The sequence below is a fragment of the Cetorhinus maximus genome, chromosome 3 (assembly GCF_964194155.1).
Source record: "Cetorhinus maximus chromosome 3, sCetMax3.hap1.1, whole genome shotgun sequence".
Taxonomy (NCBI): domain Eukaryota; kingdom Metazoa; phylum Chordata; class Chondrichthyes; order Lamniformes; family Cetorhinidae; genus Cetorhinus; species Cetorhinus maximus.
Window position 1 is genome coordinate 12,777,657 of NC_135881.1, and position 15,908 is coordinate 12,793,564.

The 15,908-nt window shown below is 47.5% G+C and overlaps 1 protein-coding gene across 2 annotated transcripts in view; it reads left to right on the top strand.

Annotated features, from left to right (window-relative positions):
* Window positions 1-15,908, top strand: part of LOC144675995 (pituitary adenylate cyclase-activating polypeptide type I receptor-like) — a 189,902-nt gene that overhangs the window by 116,194 nt on the left and 57,800 nt on the right. For both annotated transcript variants that reach the window (XM_078536516.1, XM_078536524.1), the window contains exons 4-5: window positions 7,725-7,832; window positions 12,613-12,722. In XM_078536516.1, coding sequence (XP_078392642.1) covers window positions 7,725-7,832; window positions 12,613-12,722 — 218 coding nt within the window. The remainder of the gene's footprint in view (window positions 1-7,724; window positions 7,833-12,612; window positions 12,723-15,908) is intronic.

Consider the following 15,908-nt stretch of genomic DNA (forward strand, 5'->3'; position numbering starts at 1 on the left):
GTAACACATTAGTTTAGATAGAGGATTGGTTAGCTAACAGGAAATAGAGAGTAGGCATAAATGAGTCATTTTCGGCTCAGCAAGATGTGACAAATGGAGTGCCACAGGGATCAATGCTGGGGCTTCAACTATTTACAATTTATATCAATGACTTGGATGAAGGGACTGAATTTACGGTTGCTAAATTTGCTGATGACACCAAGATAGGTGGGAAAATAATTTGTGAAGAGGACATAAGGAGCCTGTAGAGGGATATAAGTAGATTAAGCGAGTGGGTAAAAATTTGGGAGATGGGCTATGATGTGGGAAAATGTAAACTTGTCCACTTTGGCAGGAGGAATAGAAAAAGCAGCAAATTATTTAAATGGAGAGAGAACTTTGAGGTACAGTGGGATCTGGGTGTCCCGTTACACGAATCACAAAAAGTTAGTGTGCAGATACAGAAAGCGATTAGGAAGGGTAGTGGAATGTTGGCATTTATGGCAAGGGGAACTGAATATATAAAATAGGGATGTTTTGCTACAGTTGTATAGGGTGTTGGTGAGACCACATCTAGGGTAGTGTGTACAGTTTTGGTCTCCTTGTTCAGGGAGGATATAAATGCATTAGAAATAGTTCAGAGAAGGTTCACTCGACTGATACCCTGCGACGAGGGTGGGGGGGAGGGAAGTTATCTTACGAGGAAAGGTTGGGCCTGTACCCATTGGAGTTTAGAAGATTGAAAGGTGATCTTATTGAAACATATAAGATCCTGAGGGGAACAAAAACAGGAAAATGCTGGAAAAACTCAGGAGGTCTGGCAGCATCTGTGGAGAGAGAAACAGAGTAAATGTTTTGATTTTGTATGACCCTTCTTCAGAGCATACGGACTCGAAACGTTAACTCTCTTTCTCTCTCCACAGACACTGCCAGACCTGCTGAGTTTTTCCAGCATTTTCCTGTTTTGGTTTCAGATTTCCAGCATCCGCAGTATTTTGCTTTTAAGATCCTGAGGGGATTTGACAGGGTGGATGCTGAAAGGCTGTTTCCCCTTGTGGGAGAGACTAGACCGAACGGACGTGGTTTAAAAATGAGGGGTTTCCCATTTAAGGCGGAGATGAGAGGAGATTTTTCTCTCAGACCGGTCATAAATCTTTGGGACTCCCTTCCCCGGAGCGCGGTGGAGGCCGGGTCAATGCTTATTTTTAAGGGCTGAGGTAGATAGATTCTTGGCCAACCAGGGTGTCAAAGGTTATCGCGGGTAGGTGGAATGATGTGGAGTTGAGACCACGGTCAGATCAGTCGTGATCTTATAGAATGCCGGAGCAGGCTCGAGGGGCCGAATGGCCTACTCCTGCTCCTAATTGGTATGTTCATATGTATGTTTGTGTTCCCTGAAATATTCAGGAGAGTGATCAGGTACAGAGAATAATCAAAAAGTGAACGCAGTGTTAGCCTTTACAACCAGTGCGATAGAATATACAAGACGAGGAAACATTGCCACAAAGTCCTTGTTAGACCACATCTAGACTATGTACAATTGTTTACTACATCTTAAGAAAGGTCACATTGGCCTTGGAAGGAATGAAGTGCAGATTTAGTAGAATGCTCCCAGGGCTTTAAGAGTTAAATTATGAGAAGTTCAATGAACTAGACTTGTATTCCCAAGAATATAAAAGCTTAGGGGGCGATTATTTTGAGGTTTCTTGGGTTGGAAAGGAATTGATTGCGTGTGTATAGAGAGGAACCTTTTGCACTGGTCGGAGATCCTTGGACAAGGGAACCTCAAGGTCAGAGGCAAGCCGTTTGGGAGAGAAGTTAGGGAATACTGCTTCAGTTAAAGGAAGGCACAAGGGTGAAATTCTCACAAAGAGCAGTTGATGCTGGCTCAATTAATTATTTTAAACCTGAGATCAATGAATGTTTTTTGCTAGACAAGATTTTTAGTGGATGTGGAGCCCAGATACAAGGACTTGCATTTATATCGCGTGTTCCGTGCCCATCGGGCATCTCAAAGCCAGTGAAGTATCTCTTGAATTGTAGCATTGTTGTAATGTAGTAAGCACGGCAACCAATTTGCACAAAGCAAGCTCCCACAAACAGCGATGTGATAATGATCGGATAATCTGTTTGTGTGATGTCGATTGAGGGATGAATGTTGGCCAGGACACCAGGGATAACTCCCCTGTTCTCCTTCAAAATAGTGCCAGGGGATCTTTTACATCTGCCCAAGCAGGTAGACGAGGCTTTGATTGAATGTTGCAACTGGAAGTCAGTGCCTTCAACAGTGCAGGGTTCCCTCAGTACTGTTGTAGCGTGTCAACTTTTGATTCATGTACTTGAGCTCTGCAGTGGGACTGGAACCTGGAACCTGATGACACAGACGTGAAAGAGAGCTATTAACTGAGCCATGGTCACTCTTCATGGCAGAACAGGCTTGAGAGGCTGAATGGCCGACATGTGACTCCCGCTCCACGACGATGCAGTTGAATCTTAACTGCCGTCTGAAATGGCCCAGCAAGCCACCCAGTTCAAGGGCAACTAGGGATGGGCGACAAATGCTGGCCTTGTCAGTGACACCCACATCCCATGAAACAATAATTTTTTTTTAAAAATCGTTGGGGCTCACTTTGTTACATCGCACTTGCTGTTAACATGCAGATACAGTAAGTAATTAGGAGGGAAAATAATATGCTAGCCTTTATTGAAAGGGGGTTGGAATATAAGTTGTGGAAGCCTTGCCTCAATTTGTACAGGCCTCTGGTGAAGCCACACCTTGAATATTGTGTACAGTTCCCCTTACCTGAGGAAGAATGAACTTGCATTAAAGGAGATACAATGAAGGTTCCTGGGATGAGAGGGGTGTCCTCTGAGGGGAAATTGGGATTTTACTTTTTTTAAGTTTCTTTTCATGTGATGTGGGTAACACAGGCAAGGCTAGCATCCCTTTTTTGCCCTTGAACTGAGTGGCTTGTTCGGCCATTCCAGAGGGGCAGTTAAGAGTCAACCACATTGCTGTGGGTGTGGAGTCACGTGTAGGCCCAGACCAGGTAAGGGCAGCAGATTTCCTTCCCTAAAGGACATTAGTGAACCAGATGGGTTTTTTATGACAACCGATGATAGCTTCATGGTGACCATGGTGAAGATTAGCTTTATATTCCAGATTTATTAATTGAATTTAAAATTCCATCAGCTGTTGTGGTGTCGGGATTTGAGCCCATATTCTCAGAACATTAACCTGAACCTCGGGATTATTATAAAACCATTGATATAACCACAACACCATCATCACTCCCAGTACAGTCTGGGGTCTATAAGAATGTGAGGTGATCTCACTAAAACATATAAAATTCTTAGTGCGCCACTCTGACCCCTGCCCTCGCCCATCCCCCCACCACCCCCCAGAAGGAAGTTCATAACAGTTCAAAATAGTCAAACACTGATATTACTGGCAGCGAGAATACTAGAGTTCCATTTTCGGGTGCACAAAACTAGGTCAAAGAAGCTCTACTGGTCCAGTCATTTAGAAGCTTTGCTGATTTTTCGTAGTTACTGGGAGGCTACTTTGCCCCGAATTAGGGGTCATTATTGGTCTCAGAAAGGCGGCTGGTCACTTAGGACTGAAATGTGGAGAAGTTGGTGGGGTGGAATACTCCCCACTGGCCTGGATGAGTGCAGCTCCCACAACACTCAAGAAGCTGGACACTGTCCAGGGCAAAACAGCCCCGCTTGACCAGCACCACATCCACAAACATTCACCCCCTCCACCACCGACGCACAGTAGCAGCAGTGTGTACCATCTACAAGATGCACTGCAGGAACTCACCAAGGCTCCTTCGACAGCACCTTCCAAACCCATGACCACTACCATCTAGAAGGAGAAGGGCAGCAGACAGATGTTAACACCACCACCTGGAAGCTCCCCTCCAAGCCACTCACCATCCTGATTTGGAAATATATCGCCGTTCCTTCACTGTCGCTGGGTCAAAATCCTGGAACTCCCTCCCTAACAGCACTGTGGGTGTACCTACACTACATGGACTGCAGTGGTTCAAGAAGGCAGCTCACCACCACCTTCTCAAGGGGCAATTAGGGATGGGCAATAAATGCTGGCCCAGCCAGCGAAGCCCACATCCCGTCTACAAATTAAAAATCAAAATTTCACCAATGAGAAGCTTGCGAACCTTTGGAATTTTCCGACCCAGTGAACTGTGGATGGTCAGTCAGTGAGTATATTCAAGACTAAGTTCGATAGATTTTTGGGAATCCAGGAATATGGGGATAGGGCGGGAAAGTGTGGTTGATACAAAGAACATTAGCCAGCTAGTTGAATGGCAGGGCGGGCTTGATGGGCCGAATGGCCTGCTGCTCCTATTCCCTTTGTTCTCCTGCGGGTACCTGATCATTAGGGGGGTTGGGGGAGAGGCGGGGGTTTGGTGGTGGAGGAGATACGAGAACAGATACCCGGGCAAGGAGTTCATATGTGAAGATGAATACGAAGAGTAAGAATGGAGAAAGAGGCGGTGAGTTAGAGAGCAACAGCGCGTTAATATTTATTGCAATTCCTGAATGTGCCGGAGTGTTGAGTAAATGCTCTTCACAGAAATGCAGACACATTAAGTATGTTATTCAAAAGATCAAAAGTCTGATTTCATTTTAACGCGTAAATAGGTACCCAGTTTTTTTTTATTCAGCCATAAATGCCTTTCCATTGTTGACATACTTTGCTGTCTGTGTGGGGAAAAAAAATCGTTTACTAAAGAATGCAGCATTGTAGGAGAGCACTTCACCTCCTGACTGCCATCCTATTCACACCGGCTGAATGACTCAAACCGTATCTGTGAGGCATGAATCACCCTGAGCAGAGCATTCATTACTCTCAGATAATGGCAGCAGAGAAAAGGCACGACGAGCGGGACTGAAGGAGCCCGGCTGAGAGCGAAGAGGGCTGCTCCACATCAAACCAGTGGGAGGCAGGTCTCTCGCCTTCCGGCCCTGCGTGTGTGGCCTGTGCGTGTGTGGCCTGTGCGTGTGTGGCCTGTGACGCCTGTCGACCGAGGGAACACCTACGCACGAATGAATTAGGAGCTCCTGCTCGGCCCCTCGAGCCTGCCCTGCCATTCAATAAGATCATGGCTGATTCGATTGTGGCCCCCCCAACTCCCTTGTCAGTCAAACATCTGTCTAACTCAGCCTTAACAATATTCAATGACCCCTGCCTCCACTGCCCTCCGGGGAAGAGAGTTCCACAGACGCGCCACCCTCTGAGAGAAAGAAAATTCTCCTCGTCTCCATCTTAAGTGGGAGGCCCCCTTATTTTTAAACTGTGTTCTCTAGTCCTAGTCTCTCCCACAAGGGGAAACACCCTCTCCTTATCCAGCCTGTCAAGCCCCCCTCAGCACCTTCCATGTTTCCATGAGGTCCCCTCTCATTCTTCTAAACACCCAACGGATGCAGGACCAACCTGTGCAACCCTTCCTCATCGGATAGCCCACTCGTTCCAGGAATGATGGAGCATTGCACTGTCAGACGTGTCGGTGTTCCATATAAGCCATTAAACTGAGGCCCTGTCTTCCCTCAATAAAAGATCCCATGGCACCATTTTGAAGAAGAACAGGGGAGTTCCCCTCCCCCCCACCGGTTTCTTGGTCAGAATTTATCCATCGCTTAAAAAAAAAATAGCAATTATCTGGTGGTTATCACATCGCTGTTTGTGGGAGCTTGCTGTGCACAAGCAGCCTGCTGTGTTTCCTACGTTACAGCGGTGACTACACTCCAAACAATCACTTGTCCTCATGCCACCTTCTTTGGCCATTGTCAATTTTTTTGTCTGACAACACTCCCTGTGTAGTGTGCCTTTGCGGTATTTTACTGCTCTAAAGGCGCTATATAAATGCACGTCGTTGTTGCTGTTGTTGTGTGAAATCCTCACATGCGTCTCCTGAGAAGAAGCAGCTCACGCCTCCGTTTTAAAATAATCTGTTCGGCGGAGAGGGGAGGGATTCGGTCCGAGCGTTTTACGGATGACGTCAGTCGCCAAACATACTCTGGAGCCGGGAAGGCGGGTGAGAGGAATGTGCATCCGGGAAGGGAGGGCCTTAAGCCTGGCACAGGGAGCCACGCCTGTCATCACAGAGGGGAGACCATTGGGCCCATCGTGCCGTTGCCAGCCATCCGATTAGTCCCGCCTCCCCCCCCACCCCCCACCCCACCCTTTCCTCGTAACCCAGCGATTTGCGCCTTTTCCGGTACTTATCTAATTCCTGTTTGAATCTGCCCCCCACCAGCTTTCCAATAACAACTGGTGGGGGGAAAAAAAAAAAAAAATCCCCTTTATCTCCCCTCAGAATCTTCTAATTATTTTAAATCTGGTTGCCAATCCCCCTGCCAACAGAAACAATTTCTCCCTGATGTGGGGGTGGGGGACTTGACGGGGCAGATGCTGAGAGGATGTTTCCCCTTTTTGTGGGAGAGACTTAGAACCGGGGGACGCCGTTTAGAAATAAGGGGCCTCCCATTGAAGGTGGAGATTAGACGACCTTTTTTTCCCTCTCAGAGGGTCCGTGAATCTGTGGAACCCCCTTCCCCAGAAAGGGGTGGAGGCTGGGTCAATGGAATAGTTTTCAGGCGGAGGTAGATAGGTGGGTGGAATGTGGTGTTGAGGCCACAAGCCAATCAGCCACGATCTTATCCGAATAGCAGAGCAGGCCTCGAGGGGCCGAAGGGCCTACCCCCTGCTCCCAATTCGCACGTCCGCATTTACTCGGGCGAAGCCCAAAACATTTTGAGCCCCCTTTCAGATTTCCCCTCATCGTCCCCTGTGGCTAAGGGGAGTGATCCCGGCTTCTCCAGTCTCCCCGCGTCCCCTCTGAAACCTCTCATCCCTGGATTTACCGGCCTTGGTTACGTCTCCTCCTCACCCGCTCCGAGGGCCTTGGCGTCCTTCCCAGCGCTTTGCCGCTGAGCCTCCGACATACACCGGGAAGCTGTCATTCTCTCCAGCTGGCTGGCTGGAAATTGCGAGTTTTTTTTTTCATCGAGGAGGAACGGCGAAAGTGTCCCGAGCGGGCAGCCGTTAAAACCGCTGCAGCCGTCGGGTTTTGTGGGAATGGCGCCCGGCTCCAAGGGCCAGTTGCAACCCTTGGCGTCGGGCTTGTCTGCGTTCACTGCCAGGCTGGAGCAGTGCGTCAGCATCACCTACAGCCAGGCAGCTGGACCTCAGCTGAATACATCCACCTAAAATTATTAACCCTCTAGTGCGGAAAAGTGAAGAAGGGCTTGCATTTATATAGCGCCAATCGTCAATCAGAATGCCCCCAAAGCGCTTACAGCCAGTGAAAGGCTTTTGAAGTGGAGCCAATTTGCACACAGTAAACTCCCATCTACAGCAATGTGACACTGACCCCTGATAAGTCTGTCTTGGGGATGTTGGTGAGGGATAAATATTGGCCAGACCGCCTGGGATAACTTTCCTGCTGTGTTCAAAATAGGCGGCGTGGGATTTTTAACGCCCGTGTGAGAGGGCAGGCGGGGCCTCAGTTTAATGCGTCACCTCAAAGGCAGCACTCCTGACAGTGCAGCACTCCCTCAGTGTTGCACTGGACGGCCAGCCAGAGTGTAACGTGAATCCTTGACCTTCTAATTCGGAGGCAAGGGTGCTACCCACTGAGCCACGATATTCGCTTTTCTGATTGTAATAACCGTGAGGAGGCTGATGACGATTTAATTTTTTTCTGTCTCCACAGATTGCCCAGGCATGTGGGACAATATAACCTGCTGGCCGAATGCAGATTACGGAGACGTTATATCCGTCAACTGTCCAGGATTCTTCCGCATCATTAACACCGATGATGGTAAGAGTGATTCCAATGGTGTCCACCAGAACTGAGGTAACAAGCGGCCGTATTATATCTCAAAGAGTTTGGATGTCTATGAGCTGGTCTTTTAGAAGATCACCTCCTTTTCGTTTCATTCTTCTGCCAAGGTCTGTGTTCCTGGGGATTGGTGTGCGGAGTTATGTAGGGCAAGAGACTCCTGCGCAATATTTTGACTCCTTCTGAGTGTCCACTCCATATCATGAGGGTAAAGACCCTCAGAGACATAAACCTAGAGGCTTTCTTCCAGCACAGTCACTCAGAACCATTCCTCATAATGGTTCCCTCACCATTTTACATTGATTTTAAAAGCGCCACATTTTGGTCCGAACACTTCATTTTGTGTTGCTGAGAAAGGAGACATGTTGCATTTCTCAGGACAATTTGAAAAAAAATTCATTCACGGGATGTAGTCTTTGCTGGCTGGGCCAGCATTTATTGCCCATTCCTAATTGCCCTTGAGAAGGTGGTGGTGAGTTGCTTTTTTGAACTGTTGCAGTCCCTGTGGTGTAGGTACACCCACAGTGCTGTTAGGGAGGGAGTTCCAGGATTTTGACCCAGCGACAGTGAAGGAACAGCGATATATTTCCAAGTCAGGATGGTGAGTGACTTGGAGGGGAACTTCCAGGTGGCGGTGTTCCCATGTGTCTGCTGCCCTTGTCCTTCTAGCTGGTAGTGGTCGTGGGTTTGGAAGGTGCTGTCTAAGGAGACTCATAGGCTCATAGACTCATAAACATTTACAGCACAGAAGGAGGCCATTCGGCCCATCATGTTTGTGCCGGTCAACAACGACCTGAGTGCACTAATCCATTTTCCAGCGCTTGGCTCATAGCCCTGGAGACTATGGCAAAGCCTTGGTGAATTCCTGCAGTGCATCTTGTAGATGGTACACACGGCTGCCACTGTGTGTCGGTGATGGAGCGAATGAATGTTTGTGGATGTGGTGCCAATCAAGTGGGCTGCTTTGCTCTGGATGGTGTCAAGCTTCATGTGTGTTGTTGGAGCTGCACTCATCCAGGCAAGTGAGGAGTATTCCATCACACTCCTGACTTGTGCCTTGTAGATGGTGGACAGGCTTTGGGAAGTCAGGAGGTGAGTTACTCACTGCAGGGTTCCTAGCCTCTGACCTGCTGTTGTAGCCACAGTATTTATATGGCTGGTCCAGTTCAGCTTCTGGTCAATGGTAACCCCCAGGATGTTGATAGTGGGGGATTCAGTGATGATAATGCCATTGAACATCAAGGGGCGATGGTTGGATTCTCTCTTGTTGGAGATGGTCATTGCCTGACACTTGTGTGGTGTGAATGTTACTTGCCACTTGTCAGCCCAGGACTGGATATTGTCCAGGTCTTGCTGCATTTGGACATGGACTGCTTCAGTATCTGAGGAGTTGCGAATGATGCTGAACATTGTGCAATCATCAGCGAACATCCCCACTTCTGACATTATGGTGGAAGAAACGTTATTGATGAAGGAGCTGAAGATGGTTGGGCCGAGGACACTACCCTGAGAAACTCCTGCAGTGATGTCCCGGAGCTGAGATGACTGACCTCCAACAACCACAGCCATCTTCCTTTGTGCTAGGTTTGACTCCAACCAGTGGAGAGTTTTCCCCCTGATTCCCATTGACTCCAATTTTGCTAGGGCTCCTTGATGCCACACTCGATCAAATGCTGCCTTGAACCCTTAGGAGGAAGTGACCATAATATGATAGAATTTACCCTGCAATTTGAGAGAAAAAAGCTGGAATCAGATGTAACGGTATTACAGTTGAATAAAGGCAACTACAGAGGCATGAGGGAGGAGCTGGCCAGAATTGACTGGGAGATGAGCCTAGCAGGAAAGACAGTGGAACAGCAATGGCAGGAGTTTCTTGGAGTAATTTAGGAGACACAGCAAAAATTCACCCCTAGGAAGAAGAAGCATACTAAAGGGAGGACGAGGCAACCATGGCTGACAAGGGAAGTCAGGGGACAGCATAAAAGCTAAAGAGAAAGCATACAATGCAGCGAAGAGCAGTGGGAAACCAGGGGATTGGGAAGCCTACAAAGACCAACAGAGGACAACTAAAAAAGAAATAAGGAGGGTGAAGATTAAATATGAGGGTAAACTAGCCAGTAATATAAAAGAAGATTGCAAGAGTTTTTTTTTAGATATATAAACGGTAAGAGAGAGGCAAAAGTGGACATTGGGCTGTTGGAAAATGACGCTGGAGAAGTAGTAGTGGGGAACAAAGAAATGGCGGAGGAACTGAATAGGTACTTTGCGTCAGTCTTCACAGTGGAAGACACGAGTGACATCCCCAAAGTTCAAGAGAGTCGAGGGGCAGAGGTGAGTATGGTGGCTATTACCGAGGAGAAGGTGCTAGGAAAACTGAAAGGTCTGAATGTGGATAAATCACCTGGACCAGATGGAATACACCCCAGAGTTCTGAAGGAGATAGCTGAAGAGATAGTGGAGGCTTTAGTGGTGATCTTTCAGGAATCACTGGAGTCAGGGAGGGTCCCAGAGGACTGGAAAATCGCTAATGTAACCCCCCTGTTTAAGAAGGGAGTGAGGCAAAAGACGGGAAATTACAGGCCGATTAGCCTGACCTCGGTCGTTGGTAAGATTTTAGAGTTCATTATTAAGGTTGAGATTTCAGAATACTTGGAAGTGCATGGTAAAATAGGGCAAAGTCAGCATGGTTTCATCAAGGGGAGGTCATGCCTGACAAATCTGTTAGAATTCTTTAAGGAGGTAACGAGGAGGTTAGACAAAGGAGATCCAATGGATGTTATCTACTTGGACTTCCAGAAGGCCTTTGACAAGGTGCCGCACAGGAGGCTGCTCAGTAAGATAAGAGCCCATGGTGTTAGAGGCAAGGTACTAGCATGGATAGAAGATTGGCTGTCTGACAGGAGGCAGAGAGTGGGGATAAGGGGATCCTTCTCAGGATGGCGGCCGGTGACTAGTGGAGTTCCGCAGGGGTCAGTGTTGGGACCACAACTTTTCACTTTATACATTAATGATCTAGGTGAAGGAACTGAGGGCATCCTGGCTAAGTTTGCAGATGATACAAAGATAGGTGGAGGGACAGGTAGTATTGAGGAGGCGGGGAGGCTGCAGAAGGATTTGGACAGGTTAGGAGAATGGGCAAAGAAGTGGCAGATGGAATACAACGTGGTCAAGTGTGAGGTCATGCACTTTGGTAGGAAGAATAGAGGCATAGACTATTTTCTAAATGGGGAGAGAATTCAGAAATCTGGAGTGCAAAGGGACTTGGGAGTCCTAGCCCAGGATTCTCTTAAGGTTAACTTGCAGGTTGAGTCGGTAGTTAGGAAGGCAAATGCAATGTTGGCATTTATTTTGAGAGGACTAGAATATAAAAGCAGGGATGTGCTGCTGAGGCTTTATAAGGCTCTGGTCAGACCACATTTCGAATATTGTGAGCAATTTTGGGCCCCATATCTCAGGAAGGATGTTCTGGCCCTGGAGAGGGTCCAGAGGAGGTTCACGAGAATGATTCCAGGAATGAAAGGCTTAACATATGAGGAACGTTTGAGGACTCTGGGTCAATACTCGATGGAGTTTAGATGAATGAGGGGGGATCTGATTGAAACTTACAGAATACTGAAAGGCCTGGATAGAGTGGACGTGGGGAAGATGTAGGAGAGACTAGGACCTGAGGGCACAGCCTCAGAGTAAAGGGAAGACCTTTTAGAACAGCGATGAGGAGAAACTTCTTTAGCCAGAGAGTGGTGAATCTATGGAATTCATTACCACAGAAGGCTGTGGAGGCCAGGTCATTGAGTGTACTCAACTGAGCCACTCTTTTTGATGGTCATTGAAGTCCCCCACCCAGAATACATTCTGCACCCTTGCCACCCTCAGTGCTTCCTCCAAGTGATGCTCAATATGGAGGAGCACTGATTCATCAGCTGAGGGAGGGTGGTATGTGGTAATCAGCAGGAGGTTTCCTTGTCCATGTTTGACCTGATGCCATGAGACTTCATGGGGTCTGGAGTCGATGTTGAGGTCTCCCAGGGCAACTCCCTCCCTACTGTATACCACTGTGCCGCCACCTCTGCTGGGTCTGTCCTGCTGATGGGACAGGACATACCCAGGGATGGTGATGGTGGTGTCTGGGGCATTCTCTGTAAGTTATGATTCCATGAAGTTAACTATATCAGGCTGTTGCTTGACTAGTCTGTAAGACAGCTCTAGCCCCCAGATGTTAGTAAGGATCCAGTAAGTTGCAGGATCCACAGGGCTGAGATTGCTGTTGTAATTTCCGATGCTTAGGTTGATGCCGGGTGGCCCTTCCGGCTTCATTCCTTTTTTGAGACTTTGTAGCGGTTTGATACAGCTGAGCGGCTTGGTAGGCCATTTCAGAGTCAACCCCATTGCTGTGGATCTTGAGTTACATGTAGGCCAGGCCAGGTAAGGTTGCCTCCCAGATGGTTTCTTACAACATTCAACAATGGTTTCATGGTCATCAGTAGACTTTTAATTCCAGATTTTTATTGAATTCAATTCAATTTCTGAATTTGAACCCGGGTCCCCGGTGCATTACTCTGGGTCTCTGGATTACTAGCTTAGCGACAATACCACTGTACCATCGCCTCCCCTTAATGCAGCAGACAGGTTGGGGTCATTGTGATTGGTTTAGATGTTTTGCGTGCTACTGCCCAACCTGTCGGCCTCTGTCTTGCTGGGATGAGAGGTGGCTGATTCTGGTCTGATTTTACCGGGGGGCCTCACGTTGAACTCTCTTCAGTTCTAGGGATCATCTACCGAAACTGCACGGATGAAGGCTGGTCAGAAACCTTCCCCCATTACTATGACGCCTGCGGAGTCGATGAAAACATCACGGAGATCGATGACCAGGTAATTCTGTGTGTCACGGTAAGATTCACTCAGCAAACAAACAGTGCCTTGTTCCTCATACGCAAAAACTCCTCCCCCTCCTCCCGCCTCACCGCCCACCCCCCCCACCTCTGTCCAATGTAGAACGGTGACAGCACAGAAGGTGGCCATTCGGCCCATCTTGTCCACATCAGCTCTCTGTAAGAGCAACTCAGCTCGTCCCACACCGCCGCCCTGTCCTCATAGCCCTGCAGTTTTTTTGGTCCTTCAGATACTCTTCAAACTCCTTCTTGAAAGCCTTGATTGAATCTCCCTCTGCCACGCGCTCAGGCAATGCATTCCAGATCCGAACCATTCTCTGCATAAACAAGGCTTTCCCTCGTGTCGCTGCTGCTTCTTTTGCCAGTCAAATCTGTGCTCCCTTCGCCCTTCCCCCAATCAGAACAGTTTCTCCCTATCTACTCTGTTACACACCCCTTATGATTTTGAGCACCTCTACCAAATCTCCTCTCAACCTCCTCTCAGGAGGACAGCCCCAACTCCACCAATCTATTCACACAATTGAAGCTCCTCATTGCCTGGAACCATTCTCGTGAATCTTTTCTGCGCCCTCTCTAATGCCTTCACATCCTTCCTAAAGAGCGGTGCTCAGAATTAGGCCCAGCACCCTTCGACGTGAGGCTGAACCAGTGTTTTGGAAAGGCTCATCATAACTTCCTTGCTCTTGTATTTAAAAAAAAGAGCCCAAGATGCCCTGTGCTTTCCTAGTCACTTTCTCAACCTGCGCTGCCATCTTCAACGATTTGTGCTCCCTCAGCCCATTTAGAGTTGTACCCTTCATTTTATATTACCTTGTCTTGATCTTCATACCAAAATGTATCACTTTGCGCTTTTCTGCATTAATTTTTATCCACCACGTGTCCGCCCATTACACCAGCCTGCCCATGGCCTCTTGAACTCCATCACTCTCCTCCACCTCACAGCTCACAATACTAAGTCTCCTCGGACCAGTCAGTTTATTTTATTTTTTCTATTTTCACTCGTCCGTGGGGTGTGGGCGTCGCTGGCTAGGCCAGCATTTATTGCCCATCCCTCCTTGCCCTCGTGAGTTCAGAGACAGGCAGCAGGGTTTAAGCTGAGTTCATGGGAGGTGGGAGACCAGGCAGGAGAGTCTGGAGGGGTTTATTTTATTCATTCTTTGGATGTAGGCATCGCTGGCTGGGCCAGCATTTATTGCCCATCCTTCATTGCGCCTTGAGAAGGTGGGGGTGAGCTGCCTTCTTGAACCGCTACAGTCCATATGGTGTAGGTACACCCACAGTGCTGTTAGGGAGGGAGTTCCAAGATTTTGACCCAGCGACAGTGAAGGAACGGTGATATATTTCCAAGTCAGGATGGTGAGTGGCTTGGAGAGGAACTTCCAGGTGGTGGTGTTCCCATGTGTCTGCTGCCCTTGTCCTTCTAGATGGCAGAGGTCGCAGGTTTGGGAGTTTATCTCTCTCTCCTTACTCGGGGCCAAGTCCCAAATCGCAGTTTCAAAGTCTTCCATGAGCTTTTTTTTTACCTGGCTCTCTTCCTTTCAGGGACACAGGGATCTCCTCTCCTGCAACGATATAGTCAAAGTGCTTATGGTTTTCTCACACATACCACACTGAGCAAGTGCATGCCCTCTTTCACTGAGTAGAGCTTGTGGAAGTTGCCAAGTGTAGTCAGCATGGTGGAAACAGCCTATCCTCAGTCTATCCTTTCCAGGATGTTGTGCTCCTAGTTGCCTTTTAAACATGTTAAATTCCAAATCACATTCATATTCATTCCTGGTTTAACACCAACAATCTTTTTAATACAAGCAGGATATCTATCTATCCATTCAGACCTCCTTACCGCTATCTGTCTATTGATTTGCCTATCTTTAAACTTTTGATCAATATTCATTTACTTTGTAGCTAGTTATTCGTTTATCTCTCTCTTTATTTCTGTATCTGTAGCATCACGGAATATTGCAACACAAAAGGTGGCCATTTGGCCTATCGAATCCCTGCTAGCTCTTTTTGAAGAGAGATCCAGTTAGCTCCACTCCCCGTTCCATTTCCCATATACCTGCAATATTTTCTCCTGCAAGTATTTATTCGATTCCTTTTGGAAGGCTGCTATTGAATCTATGTCCACCAACGTATCAGACAACACATTCCAAACTCCTCACGCAAAAAAGATTTTCCCTCCTGGTTCATTTTCCAATCGCCATAAGTCTGTGGTCCTCTGGTTATTGACCCTTAAGCCATTATCTGTTTCTCTCTATTTACTCTATCGAAACCCTTAATGATTTATTTAGCTCTGTATCTCTCCAGCCATCAATTCTCTTTCCCTTCAAATGTATTTGAAGCCTTAATACGTTTTTTTTTATCAATAGGAGTGTGTTCTCCTGCATCTGGTGATATCACCAACTTATTTCTGAACAAACTTTTCTTCTTCCCTGTTCCATTTGACAGATGCACACGGTGTTGGCGTTGCATCATTTCAGTCCCAAAGGGAAGAGGCGGATGAGAAGGACAAACATCTCTCCCGCTAACCAATTCCCCTTGAGTCTCAAAGGGATACCTCCTCCTCACTTCCCTTCCGCATCTTCCTAGCAATCCCAGTTAATCCCGTCTTGTAGTTGGAACTGAGCTTCTCAGCTGAGATATCAGCCACCTGGTCGCTTAACATCTGATGAGTGTCTCTCCCTGAACTGGAGTACACATTATCTACAGCACAGACACAGACTATTCAGTCCAACTGCTGCATGTCAGTGTTGCTGCCCCCACATGAGCCTAATCCCTCTCCCCTTCCTCTAACATCATCAGCATATCCGTCTATTTCTTTCCCACTCTGTTCATTCAGCTTCCCTCAAATGCATCTATTCTATTTGCCTCAATCGCTACATGTGATGGAAAATTCCACATTCTAACAACTCTCTGATTAAATACTTTTCTTCTGAATTTCCTATTGGATTTATCTGTCACTCTCTTTGTAACATTCACACCACACAAGTGCCAGGCAATGACCATCTCCAACAAGAGAGAATCTAACCATCATTCCTTGACGTTCAATGGCATTACCATCACTGAATCCACCACTATCAACATCCTGGGGGGGTTACCATTGACCAGAAACTGAACTGGACTAGCCATATAAATACTGTGGCTACAAGAGCAGGTCAGAGGCAAGGAA